We start from the raw sequence: 18651 nt of genomic DNA, 5'->3' as shown, positions 1-18651 counted from the left end.
GGGAGGAACATTCTGAAACTCATTCTACGGGGTCACCATCACCCTGATACCAAAACCAGACAAATATGTCACAAAAAAAGAAAACTACAGGCCAATATCACTGATGAACATAGATGCAAAAATCCTCAACAAAATACTAGCAAACAGAATCCAACAGCACATTAAAAGGATCATATACCATGATCAAGTGGGGTTTATCCCAGGAATGCAAGGATTCTTCAATATACGCAATTCAGTCAATGTGATACACCATATTAACAAATTGAAGGATAAAAACCATATGATAAATCAATAGATGCAGAAAAAGCTTTGGAAAAAATTCAACACACATTTATGATAAAAAATCTACAGAAAGTAAGCATAGAGGGAACCTACCTCAACATAATAAAGGCCATATATAATAAACCCACAGCCAACATCATTCTCAATGGTGAAAAATTGAAACCATTTCCACTAAGATCAGGCACAAGACAACATTGCCCACTCTCATTGCTATTATTCAACATAGTTTTGGAAGCTTTAGCCATGGCAATCAGAGAAGAAAAAGAAATAAAAGGAATACAAATCGGAAAAGAAGAAGTAAAACTGTCACTGTTTGCAGATGACATGATACTATACATAGAGGATTCTAAAGCTGCTACCAGAAAATTACTAGAGCTAATCAGTGAATTTGGTAAAGTAACAAGATACAAAATTAATGCACAGAAATCTCTTACATTCGTATACACTAATGGATGAAATATCTGAAAGAGAAATTAAGGGAACACTCCCATTTACCACTGCAACAAAAGGAATAAAATACCTAGGAATAAACCTACCCAAGGAGACAAAAGTCCTGTATGCAGAAAACTATAAGACACTGATGAAAGAAATTAAAGACGATACAAACAGACGGAGAGATATACCATGTTCTTGGATTGGAAGAATCCACATTGAGAAAATGACTATACTACCCAAAGCAATCTACAGACTCAATGCAATCCCTATCAAACTACCAATGGCATTTTTCACAGAACTAGAACAAAACACTTTACAATTTGTATGGAAACACAAAAGACCCTGAATAGCCAAAGCAATCCTGAGAAAGAAAAACGGAGCTGGAGGAATCAGACTCCCTGACTTCAGACTATACTACAAAGCTACAGTAATCAAGACAGTATGGTACTGGCACAAAAACAGAAATATAGATAATGGAACAGGATAGAAAGCCCAGAGATAAACCCATGCACATACGGTCACCTTATCTTTGATAAAGGAAGCAAGAATATACAATGGAGAAAAGACAGCCTCTTCAATAAGTGGTGCTGGGAAACTGGACAACTACATGTAAAAGAATGAAATTAGAACACTCCCTAACACCATCCACAAAAATAAACTCAAAATGGATTAGAGACCTAAATGTAAGGCCAGACACTATAAAACTCTTAGAGGATAACATAGGCAGAACACTCTATGACATAAATCACAGCAAGACCCTTTCGATCCACCTCCTAGAGAAATGGAAATAAAAGCAAAATTAATGAATAGGACCTAATGAAACTTAAAAGCTTTTGCACAGCAAAGGAAACCATAAACGAGACAAAAAGACAACCCTCAGAATGGGCGAAAATATTTGCAAACGAAGCAACTGACAAAGGATTAATCTCCCAAATATACAAGCAGCTCATACAGCTCAACATCAAAAAAACAAACAACCCAATCCAAAAATGGGCAGAAGACCTAAACAGACATTTCTCCAAAGGAGACATACAGATGGCCAACAAACACATGAAAAGATGCTCAACATCACCCATCATTAGAGAAATGCAAATCAAAACTACAATGAGGTATCACCTCACACCAGTTAGAATGGCCATCATCAAAAAGTCTACAAACAATAAATGCTGGAGAGGGTGTGGGGAAAAGGGAACCCTCTTGCACTGTTGGTGGGAATGTAAATTGATACAGCCACTATGGAGAACAGTACGGAGGTTCCTTAAAAAACTAAAAATAGAACTACCATAGGACCCAGCAATCCCACTACTGGGCATATAGCCTGAGAAAACCATAATTCAAAAAGAGTCATGTACCACAGTGTTCACTGAAGCACTATTTACACTAGCCAGGACATGGAAGCAATCTAAGTGTCCATCGACAGATGAATGGATAAAGAAGATGTGGCACATATATACAGTGGAATATTAGCCATAAAAAGAAGCGAAATTGAGTTATTTGTAGTGAGCTGGATGGACCTAGAGTCTGTCATACAGAGAGAAGTAAGTCAGAAAGAGAAAAACAAATACCGTATGCTAACACATATATATGGAATCTAAAAAAAAATGGTTCTGATGAACCTAGGGGTAGGACAGGAATAAAGACGCAGATGTAGAGAATGGACTAGAGGACTTGGGGAAGGGGAAGGGGAAGCTGGGATGAAGTAACAGTAGCATTGACATATATACACTCCCAAATGTAAAATAGCTAGCTAGTGGGAAGCAGCTGCATAGCTCAGGGAGATCAGCTTGGTGCTCTGTGACCACCTAGAGAGGTGGGATAAGGAGAGTGGGAGGGAGACGTAAAAGGGAGGGGTTATGGGGATATGTATACATATAGCTGATTCACTTTGTTATACAGCAGAAACTAACATGACATTGTAAAGCAATTACACTCCGATAAAGTTGTTAAAAAAAAATCTAATCGGAGACTATAATCAAGAATAAAAGTACAATATGTAATAGCCCCCAAGCCAGAAACAACCCAAATGCCCATCAACAGCTGAATGAATAAACAAAATGTGATCAACCCATAACCACAATGCAATACTCCTCAACAATAAATAGAAGCCAACTATCCACACACCCAACAATTTGGATGAATCTCAGAATAATTATTGAGTGAAAAAAGCCAGGCAACAAGAGTACATACAGTATAATTCCCTTTACATAAAATTCTAGAATGCAAACTAATATTTAGTGACAGGAAGGAGGGCAGTGGTTACTTGGGGACTGCGGGTGGGAGCGAGGGATTACAAAGGAGTATCAGGAAATATGGGGGGTGAGGAATATGTTCACTACGTTGGTTGTGGTGATGGTCTCACAGGTGTATACATGTGTCAAAATTCATCAAATTGTGCACCTTATGTGCACTTCATTAACATCAATTATACCTCAATAGAGCTGTGTTTTAAAAACTAAAATGAGCTACCATTTTCCTCCTAACATGTTGGTAAAGATTAAAAACTGATAAGATCCAAAGTTGGCGAGGATGTGGGGAATGAGTACTCTCACTTGAGGTAGCACTGAAAACTGGTATAATCTTTTTGGGGAACAATTTAGTGGCAATTATGAAAATATGAAATACAAATATATATGGACATCCCCCCTCCCCCGGGCCAGGACGTTATCCTCCAGAAATCCTGGTTCACACACAAAGGTGACAATGCGTTTGGAAGGCAACCAAGCTCAGAGGCAGCTGGCACAGGGACTCTACGTGCTGGGGTTTGAATCCTGACTCCAGTCTGGGCTGTTCGTTAGCTTTGCAACCCTGCATCTCATTTCTTATCTGTGATCTAGGGATAAAAATATTACTTACCTCACAGGTGTTTTGAGAGTTCAATGAGAAGAATACTAGAAGTGGCGCCTACATGGTAAATGGTAAAAGCCTAACTATTATAGCATTTTAATAATGGAAAAAAGAAAGAAAACATAATGTTCATTGGTAGACGAATGGATCGAGAATGTATGGTACAGCTTTTAAGATGGAATATTTGCAGTGGTTAAGAAGAATGCATTCTCTATGTACTGACGTGAAGAGATCTCTAAGACCCACTGTCACGTTATAAAAGCAAATTGCACAACATCACGTGTATAGTTTGATCCTATTTTTGTGGGAGAAGAACTATCTGTGGGTATGACAGTGGCTACCTCTGGCGAGGGGGAGAGACTGGAGGGAAGAGATACAACATTTAATATTTACTTCATATGGTTTTTAAAATTGGTTATAATAATCTTTCACACTTTTTATAATAAAAAATAAAATAAAACATGAATTATAAGGTAGGAGAATTTATTCTTAATTTTTGCCTGTGTGTGTCATACAGATTTCTAAGTTCCTAGATGCCAAGAGACTTGTGTTCCATTTTTCAGTTCCCCCTGAGTGTCTCACGGAGTGCCACGTTATCCAGGAGGGGCTGCTGACTAAGTGAGTGCATAAATGAACTGTCTGGCACCTTTTTCCTGAAAGGCAGCCTTTGCAACTATTTTCCAACATCAAAAAAACCCAGGGCCTTCTGGCAATCATCTTAGTTCATTCTAAGGTCAGTGTGTATTTGCTTTTTTTAGTTTTTGTCCTGGAGCATACTGGACGCTATGCAGCAAACTCATCCTTTAAAAAAAAAGAAAGTTTGCTCTTCGAATCTGACTAAATGGCGCACTTGGAGGATTGGAAACAGAACGAAATTTTTAAAAGCAGATGAAAAGGAAACTTGATGGAAAGGGTGAGCCTCCATGTTGACTAGCCCATCGGAGGCTAATTGACTTGTTAATAAAGGACTTGCAGTGACTGGAAAAAAAAAAACCCCAAAACATTCCTGGGTATTACTTGTTTGAGGACATGCAGTTACCCAGCATGGCAAGGACAGGGGCCCACATCTCTGTTCAGTGCTCTTCTATCAACTATATAGGGTCTGCCCAAGACGCAGTCTATTCAGCATCTATGGCTCAGAGAAGCCGGTCTCTCAAAGAGAAAACAATGCAGCGTTGTTTTGAGAAGGGCTGGGACCAGGAGGGCAGGGAAGACCTTAGGAGAAGAGGTGCGTTTCTTTTTTTTTTAACATCTTTATTGGAGTATAATTGCTTTACAATGTTGTGTTGGTTTCTGCTGTATAACAAAGTGAGTCAGCTATTGGCTTTATGGCAGCTGCTGGCCCCTGCTTCCCTGGCTGAATAAGGGCTGTATGGTCAGGAATAAAGCATTTCCTCACAGGGAAAACAAGGCTCTGCTCTGGCTCCCAGGGCAGTGCCGTCTGGCCCCATGAGGTATCTGGTCTACCGTGGGAGACTGAAATTTCAAGAAACTTTAAGGCAGCACGCACATCTAGGTAATTGCATCAGACACGAAAGACAACAAAATGACAAAAAGCCCTCTCAAGCTCTTAGATGTTACTACAGGACTATCCTTTCCTGGAGCCAAATTCTCAGGAAGGACTGTGTATTTCACCCACCTAGAGGAATGCTAAGTTCACTGAACACATCCTCAGGTTCCCAGGAAGGCAAAGAAAGGGGCTGTTTCAGCTCCACTTCAGCGTATTCCAGTGACCTTACGTCCAGAGATTTCACTTCCATGTACCTGGAGTTATCTGCAAAACATGAGCCAGGGCAAAGCGGTAATGAAACACAACATGCCTCAAACAATCCCTGCAATTGTACTCCTTGCACTGTGTGATGGGAAACAGTCCCTTGTGCTGCTTAATAACGTGAGACTAGGCCAGGGCTGCTAATTAGAACCAAAGTGCTATAACAAAGAGCTTCTTCCGCTGCCAAAAGAATGCCACACGCAAGAAAACTTGGCAAGCAGCAGCATCAGGTCTGTGGGGGGATGGGCTGCTGCTGCCTTCGGTTGGGATGATCTATCCCCGTGTCCCCGGTTCAGTAACAACTCCATCTCTGCAGGCAGAAGAATTATTGAAGTGCAAAAATTGTGCTGATGTCCACAGAAGCACTGAGGCGGGCAGAAAAGGCAATGCCATTCTCACCCCAAGCCTGTCGAGCAGTGTTATTAAATATGAACTCCAAACGCTGGCTAAGCTAATAAGCCATTAACACCAGTGCACGTCGAGACCTATACCGCAAAATACAAGGGGTTCGATCAGAGCAAGGTGAACAACACTTCGCTCCTTTATTCTTGCCTTCTGTAGACACAGCCCAGGCCTCAGTGTTTCTCTAGCAACAAGGCGGCTCACAGCAGCGTTTCCATGGAGACTCCGATCCACACAGGTGAAAAATAGCTCAGGTCAGCTTGACATGGAGGGAAGTCCAAGCCCGCCTACCAGCTCGTGCCAGCCACAGAGCACTGGGTTGACATGTTTATTTTTAAGCCTTTCCTCTATATTTTCTGCCCTCGACTCTTATCCCCCTGACTTCAAACTCTGGAATGCTGCAGGCTTTCTGCAAAATGCATTTCTAGCTATTTTCATTGAGAGAAAATTAGGGACTACTCTCCCCTCCCCCACAGTCCTTGATGGATGTTTAGTTTCCACTTGGCACAGAAGACAGGGCTTAGCCTATTTTAAACTCTGTCTTTCATGATGTCACAGTGCCAGGCACAGACACACATCACCTCCACTGGAGGTGGAGGAGCTCCCGGGACAAGTCTTGCTTCACTGTCAGACGCTGGAGAAAAGTGGGTCTGAGGTGGTGAGAATGGGAACCGGCCATGCCCCTTCGTGAGCCCCTCATTCTTCCCTCTGCCCGTTCCTTTCTCAGCCTCCCACGCTCGCCGCCCCCTCACTCAGGCCTCACAGAAACAACGGCCTGGGTGGTCCTCGGTGGTGCAGGCAAGAGAGGCTGCTTGCCGATCCTTAGGAACCAAAGCTCCTTTGATAACTCCAAACATTTGCTAATTTAGTTGGCACAGTCCATCTGGGATCCCGTAAATTCAGAGAAGTCCGTCCTATCTGAGCTTGCTTCTCAGAAACGTGTGGCCACCCATCCGACTTCCTTTACACCAATTGCCTAAAAGTTCTAACAATTTAGCCAGGCTGTTAAGCTTGCCTTCTGCACCAGCTTTCAGGCTGGCTGAAACCTTACTTCTGTTCGTTCCAGCCTGCACACACCCCTACGCTGCTCTAGGGAAGCAGTGATCCGATCAACCCAACCGCACAGGAGAAAAAGGAGGTAGTTACCCTGGGTCGACACTCCGTGGCAAGCCTGGCTTTGGAGGTCTGTTTCGGTGAGGGGGCTGGCTTTCTCCTCCAAGGGGCTGCCTTCACCAGCCCCATCTTCCAGGGTCCCCCTGGCCTTACAGTCATCAAGAAAGGGGCCAGGCTGCCAGGCCCTCTCCTCTGCTGGCCTGGGGGAAGACATTTGCTGGAGTGTAGGGGCCAGACGAACATCTGAGCTCTCTGCTCCCTTTGCCTGCATCTCGTAGCAATCTGAGCCCTCCAGTGCGAGGCCCGTCTCGCGTTCAGCTGGCTTCCGCTCAACATCCAGATTTAGGCCAGGCGTTTCCACGTCCACGTCACTCGGGCAGCTCACGGAAGCAGACGGCAGTTCTTTGGGCGACTCGAGGCTGATTTCCACAGCCTCCTTACCTACGGTCTTGACTCCCTCCTTGGTGAACTCTTTGGTTAAGTCCAGGTCTAAGGTGGTTGTCACACAGGGACATATCTCTGGACAGATTGTGTCCTTCTGTTCGATGGGCACAGTTTCCTCCAGTTCTGGGATGTCCGGTTCCATGATAAAATCTTCTTCCTCCCCCACCTCGTCCACTGTAACCAGCTCCTCCATGTTCGTGGGGCACCAGCTCTCCCCCTCTGCCTCACTTCCACTTTCCGAATCTTGCTCCTGAATACAAATGAGGAATGGAGGTCAGAGGGTGGCTGAGGAATGGGTCTTGGTATTTAACCAGAAGAGGGTGCAAACCTTGACCACAGGACCCCTCAAACCAGAAAGATGCTGAGCAATCTTACTCCTACCTGGGAAAATTTACTGGGTAATTAGGAGCTGTAAATCACTGTGATGAGTGATGAGAAGTCTCTCATCATTGATTTATCCCTAGGATGAGGCTCCGAACAGCACAGGAGTTGGAATAAGCCCTTAATGTTTAACCCACCAAGTGGACAAAGAATTTCAACTCCTGGTATATAGTAGGTGCTCAATAAATAGTTTTTTTCTTTTGTTTTGTTTAGTTGTTTTTTTAGTTGTGGGCAACCCATTTTTATTCAGGAATGTGGCTTAGAGGTGTTTCTATATCATCGGACCTACATCTACACCTTAACTGTTAATGCCCATGTAGGATTCCAATGAAAGTTACTTAGCCTGCTTCCTAATAATAGATCTCAATCTCTGCTCATCTTTTTCTGATCAATTTCTGGAAATTTTATTTTTTTTAATTCTGAAAAATAAATAGTTTTTGAACAAATGAATGATTGAGTTGTAAGCGCTACACGCATCAACTTTCTGGAGCTATTTCCTTGCAAGTAGGGCACCACTAAATGTTAAGTGCAGCAAAGTCCCTACAAAATTCTCCCAAACAACCTCTCCCAGCAAGGGTGCAACCCTCCGTAGCCATGGCTCAAACTTGGCCCCTCCTGAAACTTTCCCCTTGCTTCCCCAGCAGCCCATGGACCCAGCAGCCAGCTTTAGGAGATCAGTTTCCCTGCCAGCGATGCTCATCTCTCTGCCTCTCCTGGCCGGAAAGGCACGAAGCTGGCCACGTTCCAAGGACACTTCTTTTTGCTGTGGCAGCCCCAGCCCTGTAACTGGGTTTTTCATTTTAATTAAGTAAAATAATCTTTACAAGCACGGTAGATGTTTTGTTAATCCCAGGGTCAGGGCCTGCTGAGGTTCAGGACCCCAGCTTGAGTACCCAAAGCCCCCTTCCTCCTCCAGCCCCTCCCAAGGCAGCTGCCTATTTTGGGAGCCTGGCTCTGAAGCCTGAGTCTTTTTTGGGCACATGTTTTCTCTTATAAGCGCGGCCAAGTTACTGAAGACTGAGGCAGAGCCCAGGCATGTGGTAAAGATTTCCTCAATAAAGACTGTGCAAAGATCCCAGGCAAAGCCATTCCTCCAAGAAGTGCTGGCTTCATTCACAGACCCGCTGGTGGGGTCTCATGCACATCCCATGCAGCAAGCAGGTCATCACCCGGCAGGATGGGGATGCCTGTGACTTGGAGCCCGGTGGCAGCTGTGTTGATGCGGCTACACTGCCAGCATCTGGGACAAACTTTACCTTCCTTGCCTTTGTGTTCGCTGCATCAGAGGACTCTGTTTCTTTCTCCTGCCTGCCCAGATGCAGGGGGCTCTCTTCCATGCTGTCCTGTTCCTCTTTTTCAGCCTTACCAAAGGAAGAGCAGAACAAATCAACAGTGAGAAGTGGCAGAGGGCACGCCACGAGGAAAACAACACTACTGAGCACAGCTAATGCTGTCGGGTGTGTTTCACACACATCACTTCCTTTATCCTCACAGAACCCCTCAGAGGCAGGTGCTATTATCATCTTCATTATACAGATGGGGAAACTGAGGCTCAGAGAGGTTAAGTAACTTGTTCAAGGTCACACAAACGGAGGCACAGAAATGTCTTCACAGCTTTAGGGAGGCAAACGTCCCTGGCAAACTGGGTACTTTTTGCAGCTGTATAATCTGTAGACAGTGAGGGTGAGTAAAGGGGCCAAGGGGGAACCGACCCTGGGGTTCACAACCATCATGGTGACACCTCACCAACAGATCAGTCTTAGCCATAAAAAAAATCACCTCCAGGCCACTTATGGGTAGGAAGGGTGTTGTCACCCAATCAGGGCCCCTCTCACCTCTCTTTTGCCTTATCTCTGTCGTAGAGCTATAGCCCCAACTAGCAATCCCGCCCCGTCTTCCTTCCTCCTATTCCCTCCCTCAGATTAAGTCCCTCACACTAGTACTCATGTCTGGGAAATTGAACAACTGAAAGCAGATGTTTGCTTTGAGAATTAGGGTCTCTGACCAGCCTTGAAAACAGGGGTCAGCCAACTATAGTCCTCAAGCCAAATCTGATTCAGTTCCTCTTTTTTGTACAGTCTGCGAATTAACAATGCTTCTCATGTCTCTAAATGGCTGTATGTTAAATGCTTATATTATATTAGCTACATAATATCCTCAATTTTGCCTCGTGGCCCATATGCCTAAAATAGTTACTCTCTGGTGTTTTGTAGAAAAAGTTTGCCAATTCCCATTTCAGAAGGTTGAGGAGGACGTTCTCCCACGACAAACTCTGGCCACCAAATCAGTCACTGTTCCTGGGCATTCTTGGGAGGAAGTTGCATTTACTCGACAATTTTGGCCGAGGTTGGCTCAAAGTAAACCACTCTCGCTCTGATTTCTTAAGAGAAGACACACCCGTCTTTGCCGACAAGGAGGCAGCCGGGGCAGGAGCTCAGGGCTGACGGGTTTAACCAGTTGTTATGGGACAGGAGAAGACGGTTTAAATCCTCGAGTCTTTGCTCTTTCCGGTGTTCAGAGCGGAAGCTCTGCTCCAGCCTTCTGAGCCGACCTGAGCTCAAAGCAGCTCCAAATGCCTTTTTAGCCCTCAGAATCCAGAGCTTCTACCAACAGGGGACCCCTTTTCTTTATTTTTGTCTTCCTGAATAAATTATCCATGGCCCTCCCTTGTCAAAATAAATAGCCCTTACCCTTCCCAGGCACTTCCGGCAGCACATGCCCAGGTCAACACAGTAAAGAGACTCCCTCCAGTTCAAGCTGGGAGAGGCAGGGACAGCCTGGTCGCCAAAAGCCCCCCGCCAGGCGGACCTGCTCTCCCTCCCTGCAGGCAAAGGAGATAGAGCAGTGCCTTTCAGCGCACCCCTGGCCCTGGGAGCATTTCCAGGTGACAGCAGCTTACAGGGAACAGACAAATGCAACCAAGGCACTCATCCCATCCCGCCACCAAGCAGCTCAGGGAGCAATGTGTTAGGTCCCAACTGCTGCAAGCAGGGCTGCCACCACAGGGCCGGGGTTACTGCTAAACCACCTCCTAGGTGGTCTTCCACTTCTGCTCTGTAGCCCCCTCCCAAGTGTATTCTCCCCGAGGCGATGAGGAATGACGACTCCAAAGTGCAAAATCTATCCTATCCTCACGGCACCTTCTTGCTTGAACATTTCGTTCTCTTCCCCTTTGCTTCACCCAGTAAAGACCCGCCTTTCCTTTCAATCCCAGCAGCCGCACATCCTAACCAAGGAGAGCCTCTGATTCGTTACAGGCAGTGGTCCCCAACCTTTTTGGCACCAGGGACTGGTTTCGTGGAAGACAGTTTTTCCATGGACGGGGAGGGATGGGGGGGGCGGGGGATGGCTCAGGCAGTAACACCAGTGACGGGAGCCGCAGGTGAAGCTTTGCTCGCCTGCCCGCCACTCACCTCCTGCTGTGCAGCCGGGTTCCTAACCAGAGGTTAGGGGACCCCTGCTTACCGGCACTAAGAGCACTGTATCCTCCATCTCCTTAGCACTTCACACTCACACTCGTGTACTCATTTAAGGAATTATTTGATTAGCATGCTTTTCATTAGACCATGAGCTCCATGAGATCAAGAGTCATTTTAGCTTTGGCTCACAACTGCAGCCCCAGTGCTAGGTGCTCCACGAACACTGGTCAGTACAAGAATGGAGACAGGTAGGAGAGGGTGGAGTGAATAACAAGTACACACCTGCCTCCCAGCATGCTTGGGTCTCTGTCTGGGCTTTGAACTGAACATAAGTGGGTTTGCTATTTCTGTCTCCTAGGGATTGTTTATACTGGGGGCTGCATTCTGGGGACACCTGGGGCTCCATCTGGCCCACAGACATGTTTTGTTCTATACAGTTTCTAAAACGTGGGAAATTTCATACAGATACCTGCATCTGGACTTTGGTCTTGCTCTAAGAAATGGGAAATCTGACAACACAGGGCAGCTGTGCCTGAATGGCAGCCACAGAATGGAGCTGATCAGTGGCTGCCCCAGCAGACAGGTACCTCCTGCTTGGTCCACCACGGTCCCAGCTCTCCACCTTGGCTTCAATCATGCTGCCTGGCTTCCCTTCTCTAGGCACCTGGTTCTGTAAACCCTGATGCCCCTTCCAGGAAAGTGGGGGAGCGCTTCTTTCCAAGTCTCCCTATTCAGTGACTTGACTTCTTTCTTTTACCTCTGGTCTCATGGTCAGGGCTGGGCCTCATGTCTGGCTGTGGCCACCCAGAAACACTGAGCAGTGCACACACTGGCTTCCCCAGCACTGGGCACTCTCTCCAGAATCTCCCAGGGTTTCCCGTGAGCACAAGCTTGTTAAAGTCCTACAGTAGCCTTGTGATCACACCCATTTCACAAACAAGAAAACTGAGGCTGAGAAGAACAGGGTGTGACTTGGTTCTCAGATGCCAGGCCTCTACCTCCAGAGTCTGGGTTCAGTCATTCATTCCTTCAACAAATACTTATTGAATGCCCACTCTGGGCCAAACTCTAATCTAGGAGCTGGGGGCAGGGCAGTGAGCACAGCAGACAAAAATTCCTGCCCTCATGGAGGTTACATGGGGGATGGGGGTAGGGGAGGGTTGGGAGGGAGAGCAGACTCTAAATAAAATAAATAAAGACATTAGGGGATAGGTCAGAAGGAGACAGATGCCACCGAGAAAAAGAAAGCAGGGAAGGAAAAGAAGTGGGTTGGGATGTTGTGATTTTATGTGGTGGCCAAGAATAAACGTTGGAGACTGCGACAGTGAGGAGGGAGCCACATGGACTTTGGTGGGGGAGGAGCTCCCAGGCAGGGGAACATGTGCAAAGGCCCTGTGGTGGGAGGTGCCTGGTATATCATAAGAAAGGCAGGGACCCTGTCCGCAGCCCTGCTGCCTTCATTCCCCAAGTTTAGTCACTGCCTGTTCTCGGACTCCTGGAGCAACCCTGTGGGTTCTAGGTTGTTTTCAAGATTGTGATGAGAAGTTTGAGATCAGTGAGGAAAACTCTTTGTTCTGCTGTTATTCCATCAAATGGTATTGGCTGCCTGGCTCCAAACCCACAGAAACAATCTGCTGGGGACCCCAACAAGTCCCTACTGATCCCACTCTAGGGCTATTAGAGGCGGAACCTACTAGAAGGACAGAATTGTGGGGAAACCCACGGGGCCTTTCTGGGAAGCTTTTTTTGCATCAGGGGCTCTTGGGATGGTCCACAGCATGCGTCACCATGAATGAGCAATGTTGTGCAAACCAGTGAAAGTAGGGTGGGTACAATAGGAGAAGTTACCAAAGAGTCTCAGAAGTGTGGGTAGGAGGGCAAAGGGGCAGCTCCGCCCCTTTGCCATGGGGGACAGAGGGTTCCAGACTGGTGGTATGTGTATGAGGCCTTGAGGCCCTGCTAACTCTCACTCTCTTTCCTTCTTTTCTCAAGGTACTGACCCATCACCAGCCCCTTGGACACCTCTGAGCATAGACACTCTTCTTAAAAACATCCACTAGTTCACAGCTTCTCTGGATCCAGTTCAAGTACAAACAAGAGGTCCTTCATGGGCCCACCCCACCCACTTCCCTAATCTCATCTGCTGTGCTTCCCCTGCTCTGCCAGGGGAAGTTGTGGCAGACGTTGAGATGGGCAAAAAAGGTTGCTGGGAGTCCTTCCAATGGAAGGCTGGGCATTTGTCCGGCACCCTTCCAGGGTACTTGATTCTATCGGAGTCTGCACCTTTCATTAGCTTGAACTGAGCTATTTCACAACTTTGTAAACTGCAGAAATGTGATAATAGTACAAATGATTCTTGTTCATAGAGACGCGAAGGAACTTTATCTGCTGGAGATGCCACTGATTCCCACAGAACAGGCCAGTTTCACATCTATTAGCAAATTCACCTCAGCATTACTGAGTGCCTCTATATGCCTGCTCTTTGGATTCTCCTCTGAACAGCCTTTCACATCTTACTGGTTCCCTCATTAATTAATGAGTTAAACAATACCTTTGACATGTATTCATTTTATGTTTGTATGAGAGCCATGATTTTACTTCTTAAAAACATTACCCTTTAATATGCCCTAAAGGTACAGCCACGTTGAGTATCTCCAGGTTCTTCAAAACAGTCTTCCCTGTTATGAAGAACCTGGAGTATTACTCGGCCGTAAAAAAGAATGAAATAACGCCATTTGCAACAACATAGATAGACCCGGGGAGAATTATGTTTAGTGAAATAAGTCAGACAGAGAAAGACAAGTAGTGTATGTTATCACTTATATGTGGAATCTAAAAAATAAAATGAATGAATATAACAAAACAGAAAAGAACTCACAGATACAGAGAACAAAAGAGTAGTTACCAGTAGGGACTGGGAAGGTGGGAGGGTCAAGATAGGGGTAGGGGATTAAGGGGTATAAACTGCTATGTATAAAATAAGTAAGCAACAAGGATATATTGTAAAGCACAGGGAATACAGCCAATATTTTATAATAACTTTAAATGAAGTGTAATCTATAAAATAGCAAATCACTACGTTGTAAACCTGAAACTAATATATTATAAATCAGCAATAAAAAAAGTCTTCCTTTCTCACTTTTGCCCTTGCTGCTTCCCATACTGCCTTTTTCCCCACTTTCAATGTCCAGCTCAAATGCCACCTCCTCTGTGCAGCTCTCCTTCTCTCCTGTGCAGAGCTGACTGTCCACTTGACTCCAGCAGGGGCCCCACTGTACGTAAATTATTTTTGTAGGTTAGCTTCCACCACTAGAACTTAATCTCTGCCATAACATGACTACTTCCTACTCATCTTTGAACCCCTGTGCCTAGCACACCCCCCCGGCAACGCATGTAGGAATAAAGTCGTGGCCAAAGCACGGCCCTTCAGTGTTCATGGAGTTGAGGCCTGGGATTCTTATTCGGACTTAGTCATTGTCAACAGCTCCTGGGTCAGACTAGAAGATATGCACGTAGGATTTTTTTTTTCTTTTTGCGGTACGCGGGCCTCTCACTGTTGTGGCCTCTCCCGTTACGGAGCACAGGCTCCAGACGCACAGCTCACGGGCCCAGCTGCTCCACGGCATGTGGGATCTTCCCGGACCGGGGCACGAACCCGTGTCCCCTGCATCGGCAGGCAGACTCTCAACCACTGCGCCACCAGGGAAGCCCGCATGTAGGATTTTTTAAGTGGATTCTTTATGCAGGCCACCCCCACCTCCTCGCCAACCTCCACCATCCCACTCCTACTTAAATGCAGGCGGCTCTGGCAAGAAAGAAGCGCAAGCCAAACTAGAGTATAAACCTGGTACCCAGAGTCCTCCTTGTGACCCCCTGTGTGAACTGAAGTCGTGCAGCACGTTGTGAGCCCTGGCTGAAGCACTTGGATGAAAGGTGCCAGCCAGCAACTGAGCATTTTTATTCCAGTGGAAGGAAAACACTGTGGACTGGGTCTAGAGAAACACATCAAGCCCTGGGTGCCCAGTATCACTGAATGGGTGGTGGCTGCTTCTCCTTTACCACCTCTCATCAAAGCTCCAACACTGGTAGACGTTTTCGGCAGGAGAGAGGATGGAGCGAACCAAAGGTCTAATCTCCCCCGGCACGGTCTGTGGGTACAAACACCTCAGGGCCGTTCCACTCTAGACAAACAGACAAAATAGAAGGACTTTGCATCACGTCGCTGCCTAATTTCTAGTAAAGGCAGCAGGGTGCTGTGGAGCCAGATCACCATTCCAGCTCCACCATTTCCTGACTGTGTGTCCTTGGGCAACTAACTTAAACTCTCTGTGCCTCGGTTTCCTCATCTATAGCAATGATAGTATCATTACTAGTATTACCTCATAGGCTTGCCGTGAGGATTAAATTGAGATAAAGTGTTTAGCACAGTGCCTGGTACAGAGTAAACATTCAGTAAATCTTTCATTCACTCAATAAACGTTCATACCATTCTATTAATAGTATTCTCCCGTGGGACCTGCCTCTCCTTACCTGGCGGAAGGGATTACATTATTACCTCATTCTCTGCCATTTTGCTTTCTTTACTATCAGCTCCGTCTTGGTCTCTATCAGGTCTCTTGGTTCTGGTTTTCTCACTCTGCTTCGACTTGGTGCCCTTCGGTTCCAGCCCGTCTTCCCTGCCCGAGCCGTCAGGGGGGGCGTGTCTGCCTTCCCGCAGCCTGGCCTCATCTTTCCTCCTGGACCTCCCAGGGACATCCTGCTGCTGCTTCAGATACTTGTCCGATTTGCCCTTGGACTCTTTGCGGTAGTAGCCGTCTTCTCGGCTTTTGTATCCCGACGCGGAGTGGAGCAGGTTGGGGGACCCAGACCTCGGGTGCCTTTCTCGGTAGCCCCTCCCTCCTTCCAGCCGTTCATCTAACTCGGCCTTGTCCAGTTGCCGGGGGTACTGTTTGCGGTCATGCGCCCACGTGTCCATCCTGTCCCTCTTGTCCTCCCCGTTCTCCCTCCAGGGGACCGGGCCTCGCTCTTCCTCCCTCCTGGTGTAGGGTGAGTGCTCCCACGAGTCTCGGCCGCTGCCCCAGTCAGCCCGAGAGGGGCCTGGGGGGCTGTGAGAAGAGCTGCAAGAGGTGAAGCTCGGAGTGTGGGACCTCGGGGACAATGACCGGCTCACCGGACTTCGAGATCTCGGCCTTTCTGGGCCGTATCTGTGAGGGAGCAAAGGAGCCGTTTTAGAATCTGCACCTTCCTCAGCCTCCATCCCCAGATACACCCCGTCTCTGCAACAGACATACTGTGCGCGTGACCCCACCTGGCCATAACACGCTTCACCACAACTGCGCAGAGCGCACAGAAAGGTCCAGGAACAAGCTTTTCCTCCCTCCAGGCTTCTGGGAGGGATTTTCCCTGAGCACAGTCCTGGGGGCTTTCTGCCCCTTTACTCATTCTGCTCCTGGGAACTGGGATGAAAAATTGGCCTGTTCTGGCTCACCCCAGTTCTCTTCCTCTTGGAAATGAGCTACGCTCAGGGAGGAGGAGACTCTCCTGGTGGGCGGGGGCGGGGTGCGCCGAGTTGCCCTGGTCCAGCCTGGTAGGCAAGACTGCCTAACCCCGGGGTTCAATCAGCCGACCTCTTGACTATGAGACTGAAGCCGCCCCTCCACCTGGCCTCTACCGAAATAAAGGCCACCTATTGGGTTCCATTTTTCTAGGAAGGCATTTTGGGGTTGGAAGAATCCTTAGAGCCCTGACCTGCTCATGTATCAGATGAAGAAACAGAAACACAGAAAAAGACCCCAGCCTGTATAGGGTTCAGAGCAAGACCTCTTGGTCACCTGCACCCCGACTCTACCACAGAACTGCAGGGTCACGGTGTGGCTTCACAGTCTTTTAAAAACCCAAACAACTATAATATTAAAAACAAACAGACGAACAAAAATCCCAAACTTGAAACAGCTATATACAAAGATACACATACACACACACACACACACACAGGTTGTTATTAAGCAGGTCAACTGAGTCATCCACCTGACATTCTAAAAGGACAGGCAACTTTCATTTGGTTCCCAAATACAGGAAAACCATGCAGTCCTCACTGACCAGGGGACAAGAGACGTGGCTCACTGGGACCAGCCTTGACCTCCACTGGGGAAGCAGCCTGGGCCGGGCCCTCTGCAGCGAGGTTAGGGTGCCATCTGCGGCAGCCCTGGGTAAGAGCCACAGAATGTGCCGGCCAGGTGCCGCTCCTGCTTTTTCCACAGTGGCCTCTGCAGGGACTGTCTCCATAGGGCAGTGACAGTGGTGAACTTGTAGCCCGGGCTTGGCAGGGTCACAACTTCAGCTGGGAGAAATGAGTTGGAAATGTGACTGCACTCGATGTTCAGAGTAAATGACTGGTCAGGTCATGGATGTTTCTACACCTACATTCAGCTCAAGAAAAATCAAGGGCTGGCTCTAAACAGAAGACACACACACCACACATACACACCACACACATACACCACACATACACCTACACCACACATACACACCACACATACACACCACACACATACACCCACACCACACATACACACCACACATACACACCACACACATACACCCACACCACACATACACACCACACATACACACCACACATACACCCACACCACACATACACACCACACATACACACCACACATACACCCACATATGTACCACATACACACACCACACACACTACAACACAACACACACCAAACACACACACCACACAATACAACCACACACCACACACACCAAACACAACACACTACACACACCACACGCACAATACAACCACACAACACACACCAAACACACACACCCCAAACACAACACACACACAATACAGCCACACTACACACACTAAACACACACAGAACACACCACACACAAACACACCACATACACAATACAACCACACAACACACAATACAAACACACACACACACCAAACACAACACACACACAGTACAACCACACACCACACACACACACAACACACCACAAACACAGTACAACCACAACACACACCAAACACACATGCACAACACACACAACACACAGACACACTTTCAGGCTGTTTTAGCAGAGTGTACATTTGCCCTTGAGAGCTGTATATCAGCAGATCCCCTCCTATACTCCTTGACAACAAAGGAGGCGCAGCTGAGGGGAAGCTTAGCATCTTGAACTTTTCTGAGGTTTAACCTGAGCACTGGACTGGACTGATGCGTTCCATCAGGCACATGGAAATATAGGGCCCAGAGAGGCTGATGGACAGGGCAGAGGCAAGGGCAGAGCACAGAGTGACTCAAATACCCCTGAGAAAGAGAAAGGGGAGAATGTTCCAATGACGCAGAATCTGCCCTGAGACCTGAGACCGGGCCTCACCTGTCTGCTTCCCGGAACATGTCCCTCTCCCTCTGGGAATGGATGTCCTGGATGATGGCAGCCACGGCTTTCCCAGGTTTCTAGGCAAAGTCAGAGGGGTCACCATCAGACCAGAGATGGTCTTGCAAACACCAGAAGGAAGCAGCT

General features: G+C 47.2%; 1 protein-coding gene across 1 annotated transcript in view; it reads right to left on the bottom strand.

Annotated features, from left to right (window-relative positions):
• RBM20 (RNA binding motif protein 20) overlaps positions 1-18651 on the bottom strand; it is a 63654-nt gene that overhangs the window by 11695 nt on the left and 33308 nt on the right. Inside the window, exons 8-12 of the mRNA XM_027113084.1 lie at positions 18505-18584; positions 15647-16295; positions 8929-9033; positions 6881-7541; positions 5201-5335 (exon numbers count right to left, since the gene is read on the bottom strand). Of these exons, the coding sequence (XP_026968885.1) occupies positions 5201-5335; positions 6881-7541; positions 8929-9033; positions 15647-16295; positions 18505-18584 (1630 nt within the window). The remainder of the gene's footprint in view (positions 1-5200; positions 5336-6880; positions 7542-8928; positions 9034-15646; positions 16296-18504; positions 18585-18651) is intronic.

This window comes from Aethalodelphis obliquidens, unplaced genomic scaffold (assembly GCF_003676395.1).
Source record: "Aethalodelphis obliquidens isolate GAN/ISIS:26980383/991018 unplaced genomic scaffold, ASM367639v1 scaffold11, whole genome shotgun sequence".
Taxonomy (NCBI): domain Eukaryota; kingdom Metazoa; phylum Chordata; class Mammalia; order Artiodactyla; family Delphinidae; genus Aethalodelphis; species Aethalodelphis obliquidens.
The sequence above is the reverse complement of the archived record's forward strand: the minus strand, read 5'-3'. Positions and strand labels throughout refer to the sequence as shown.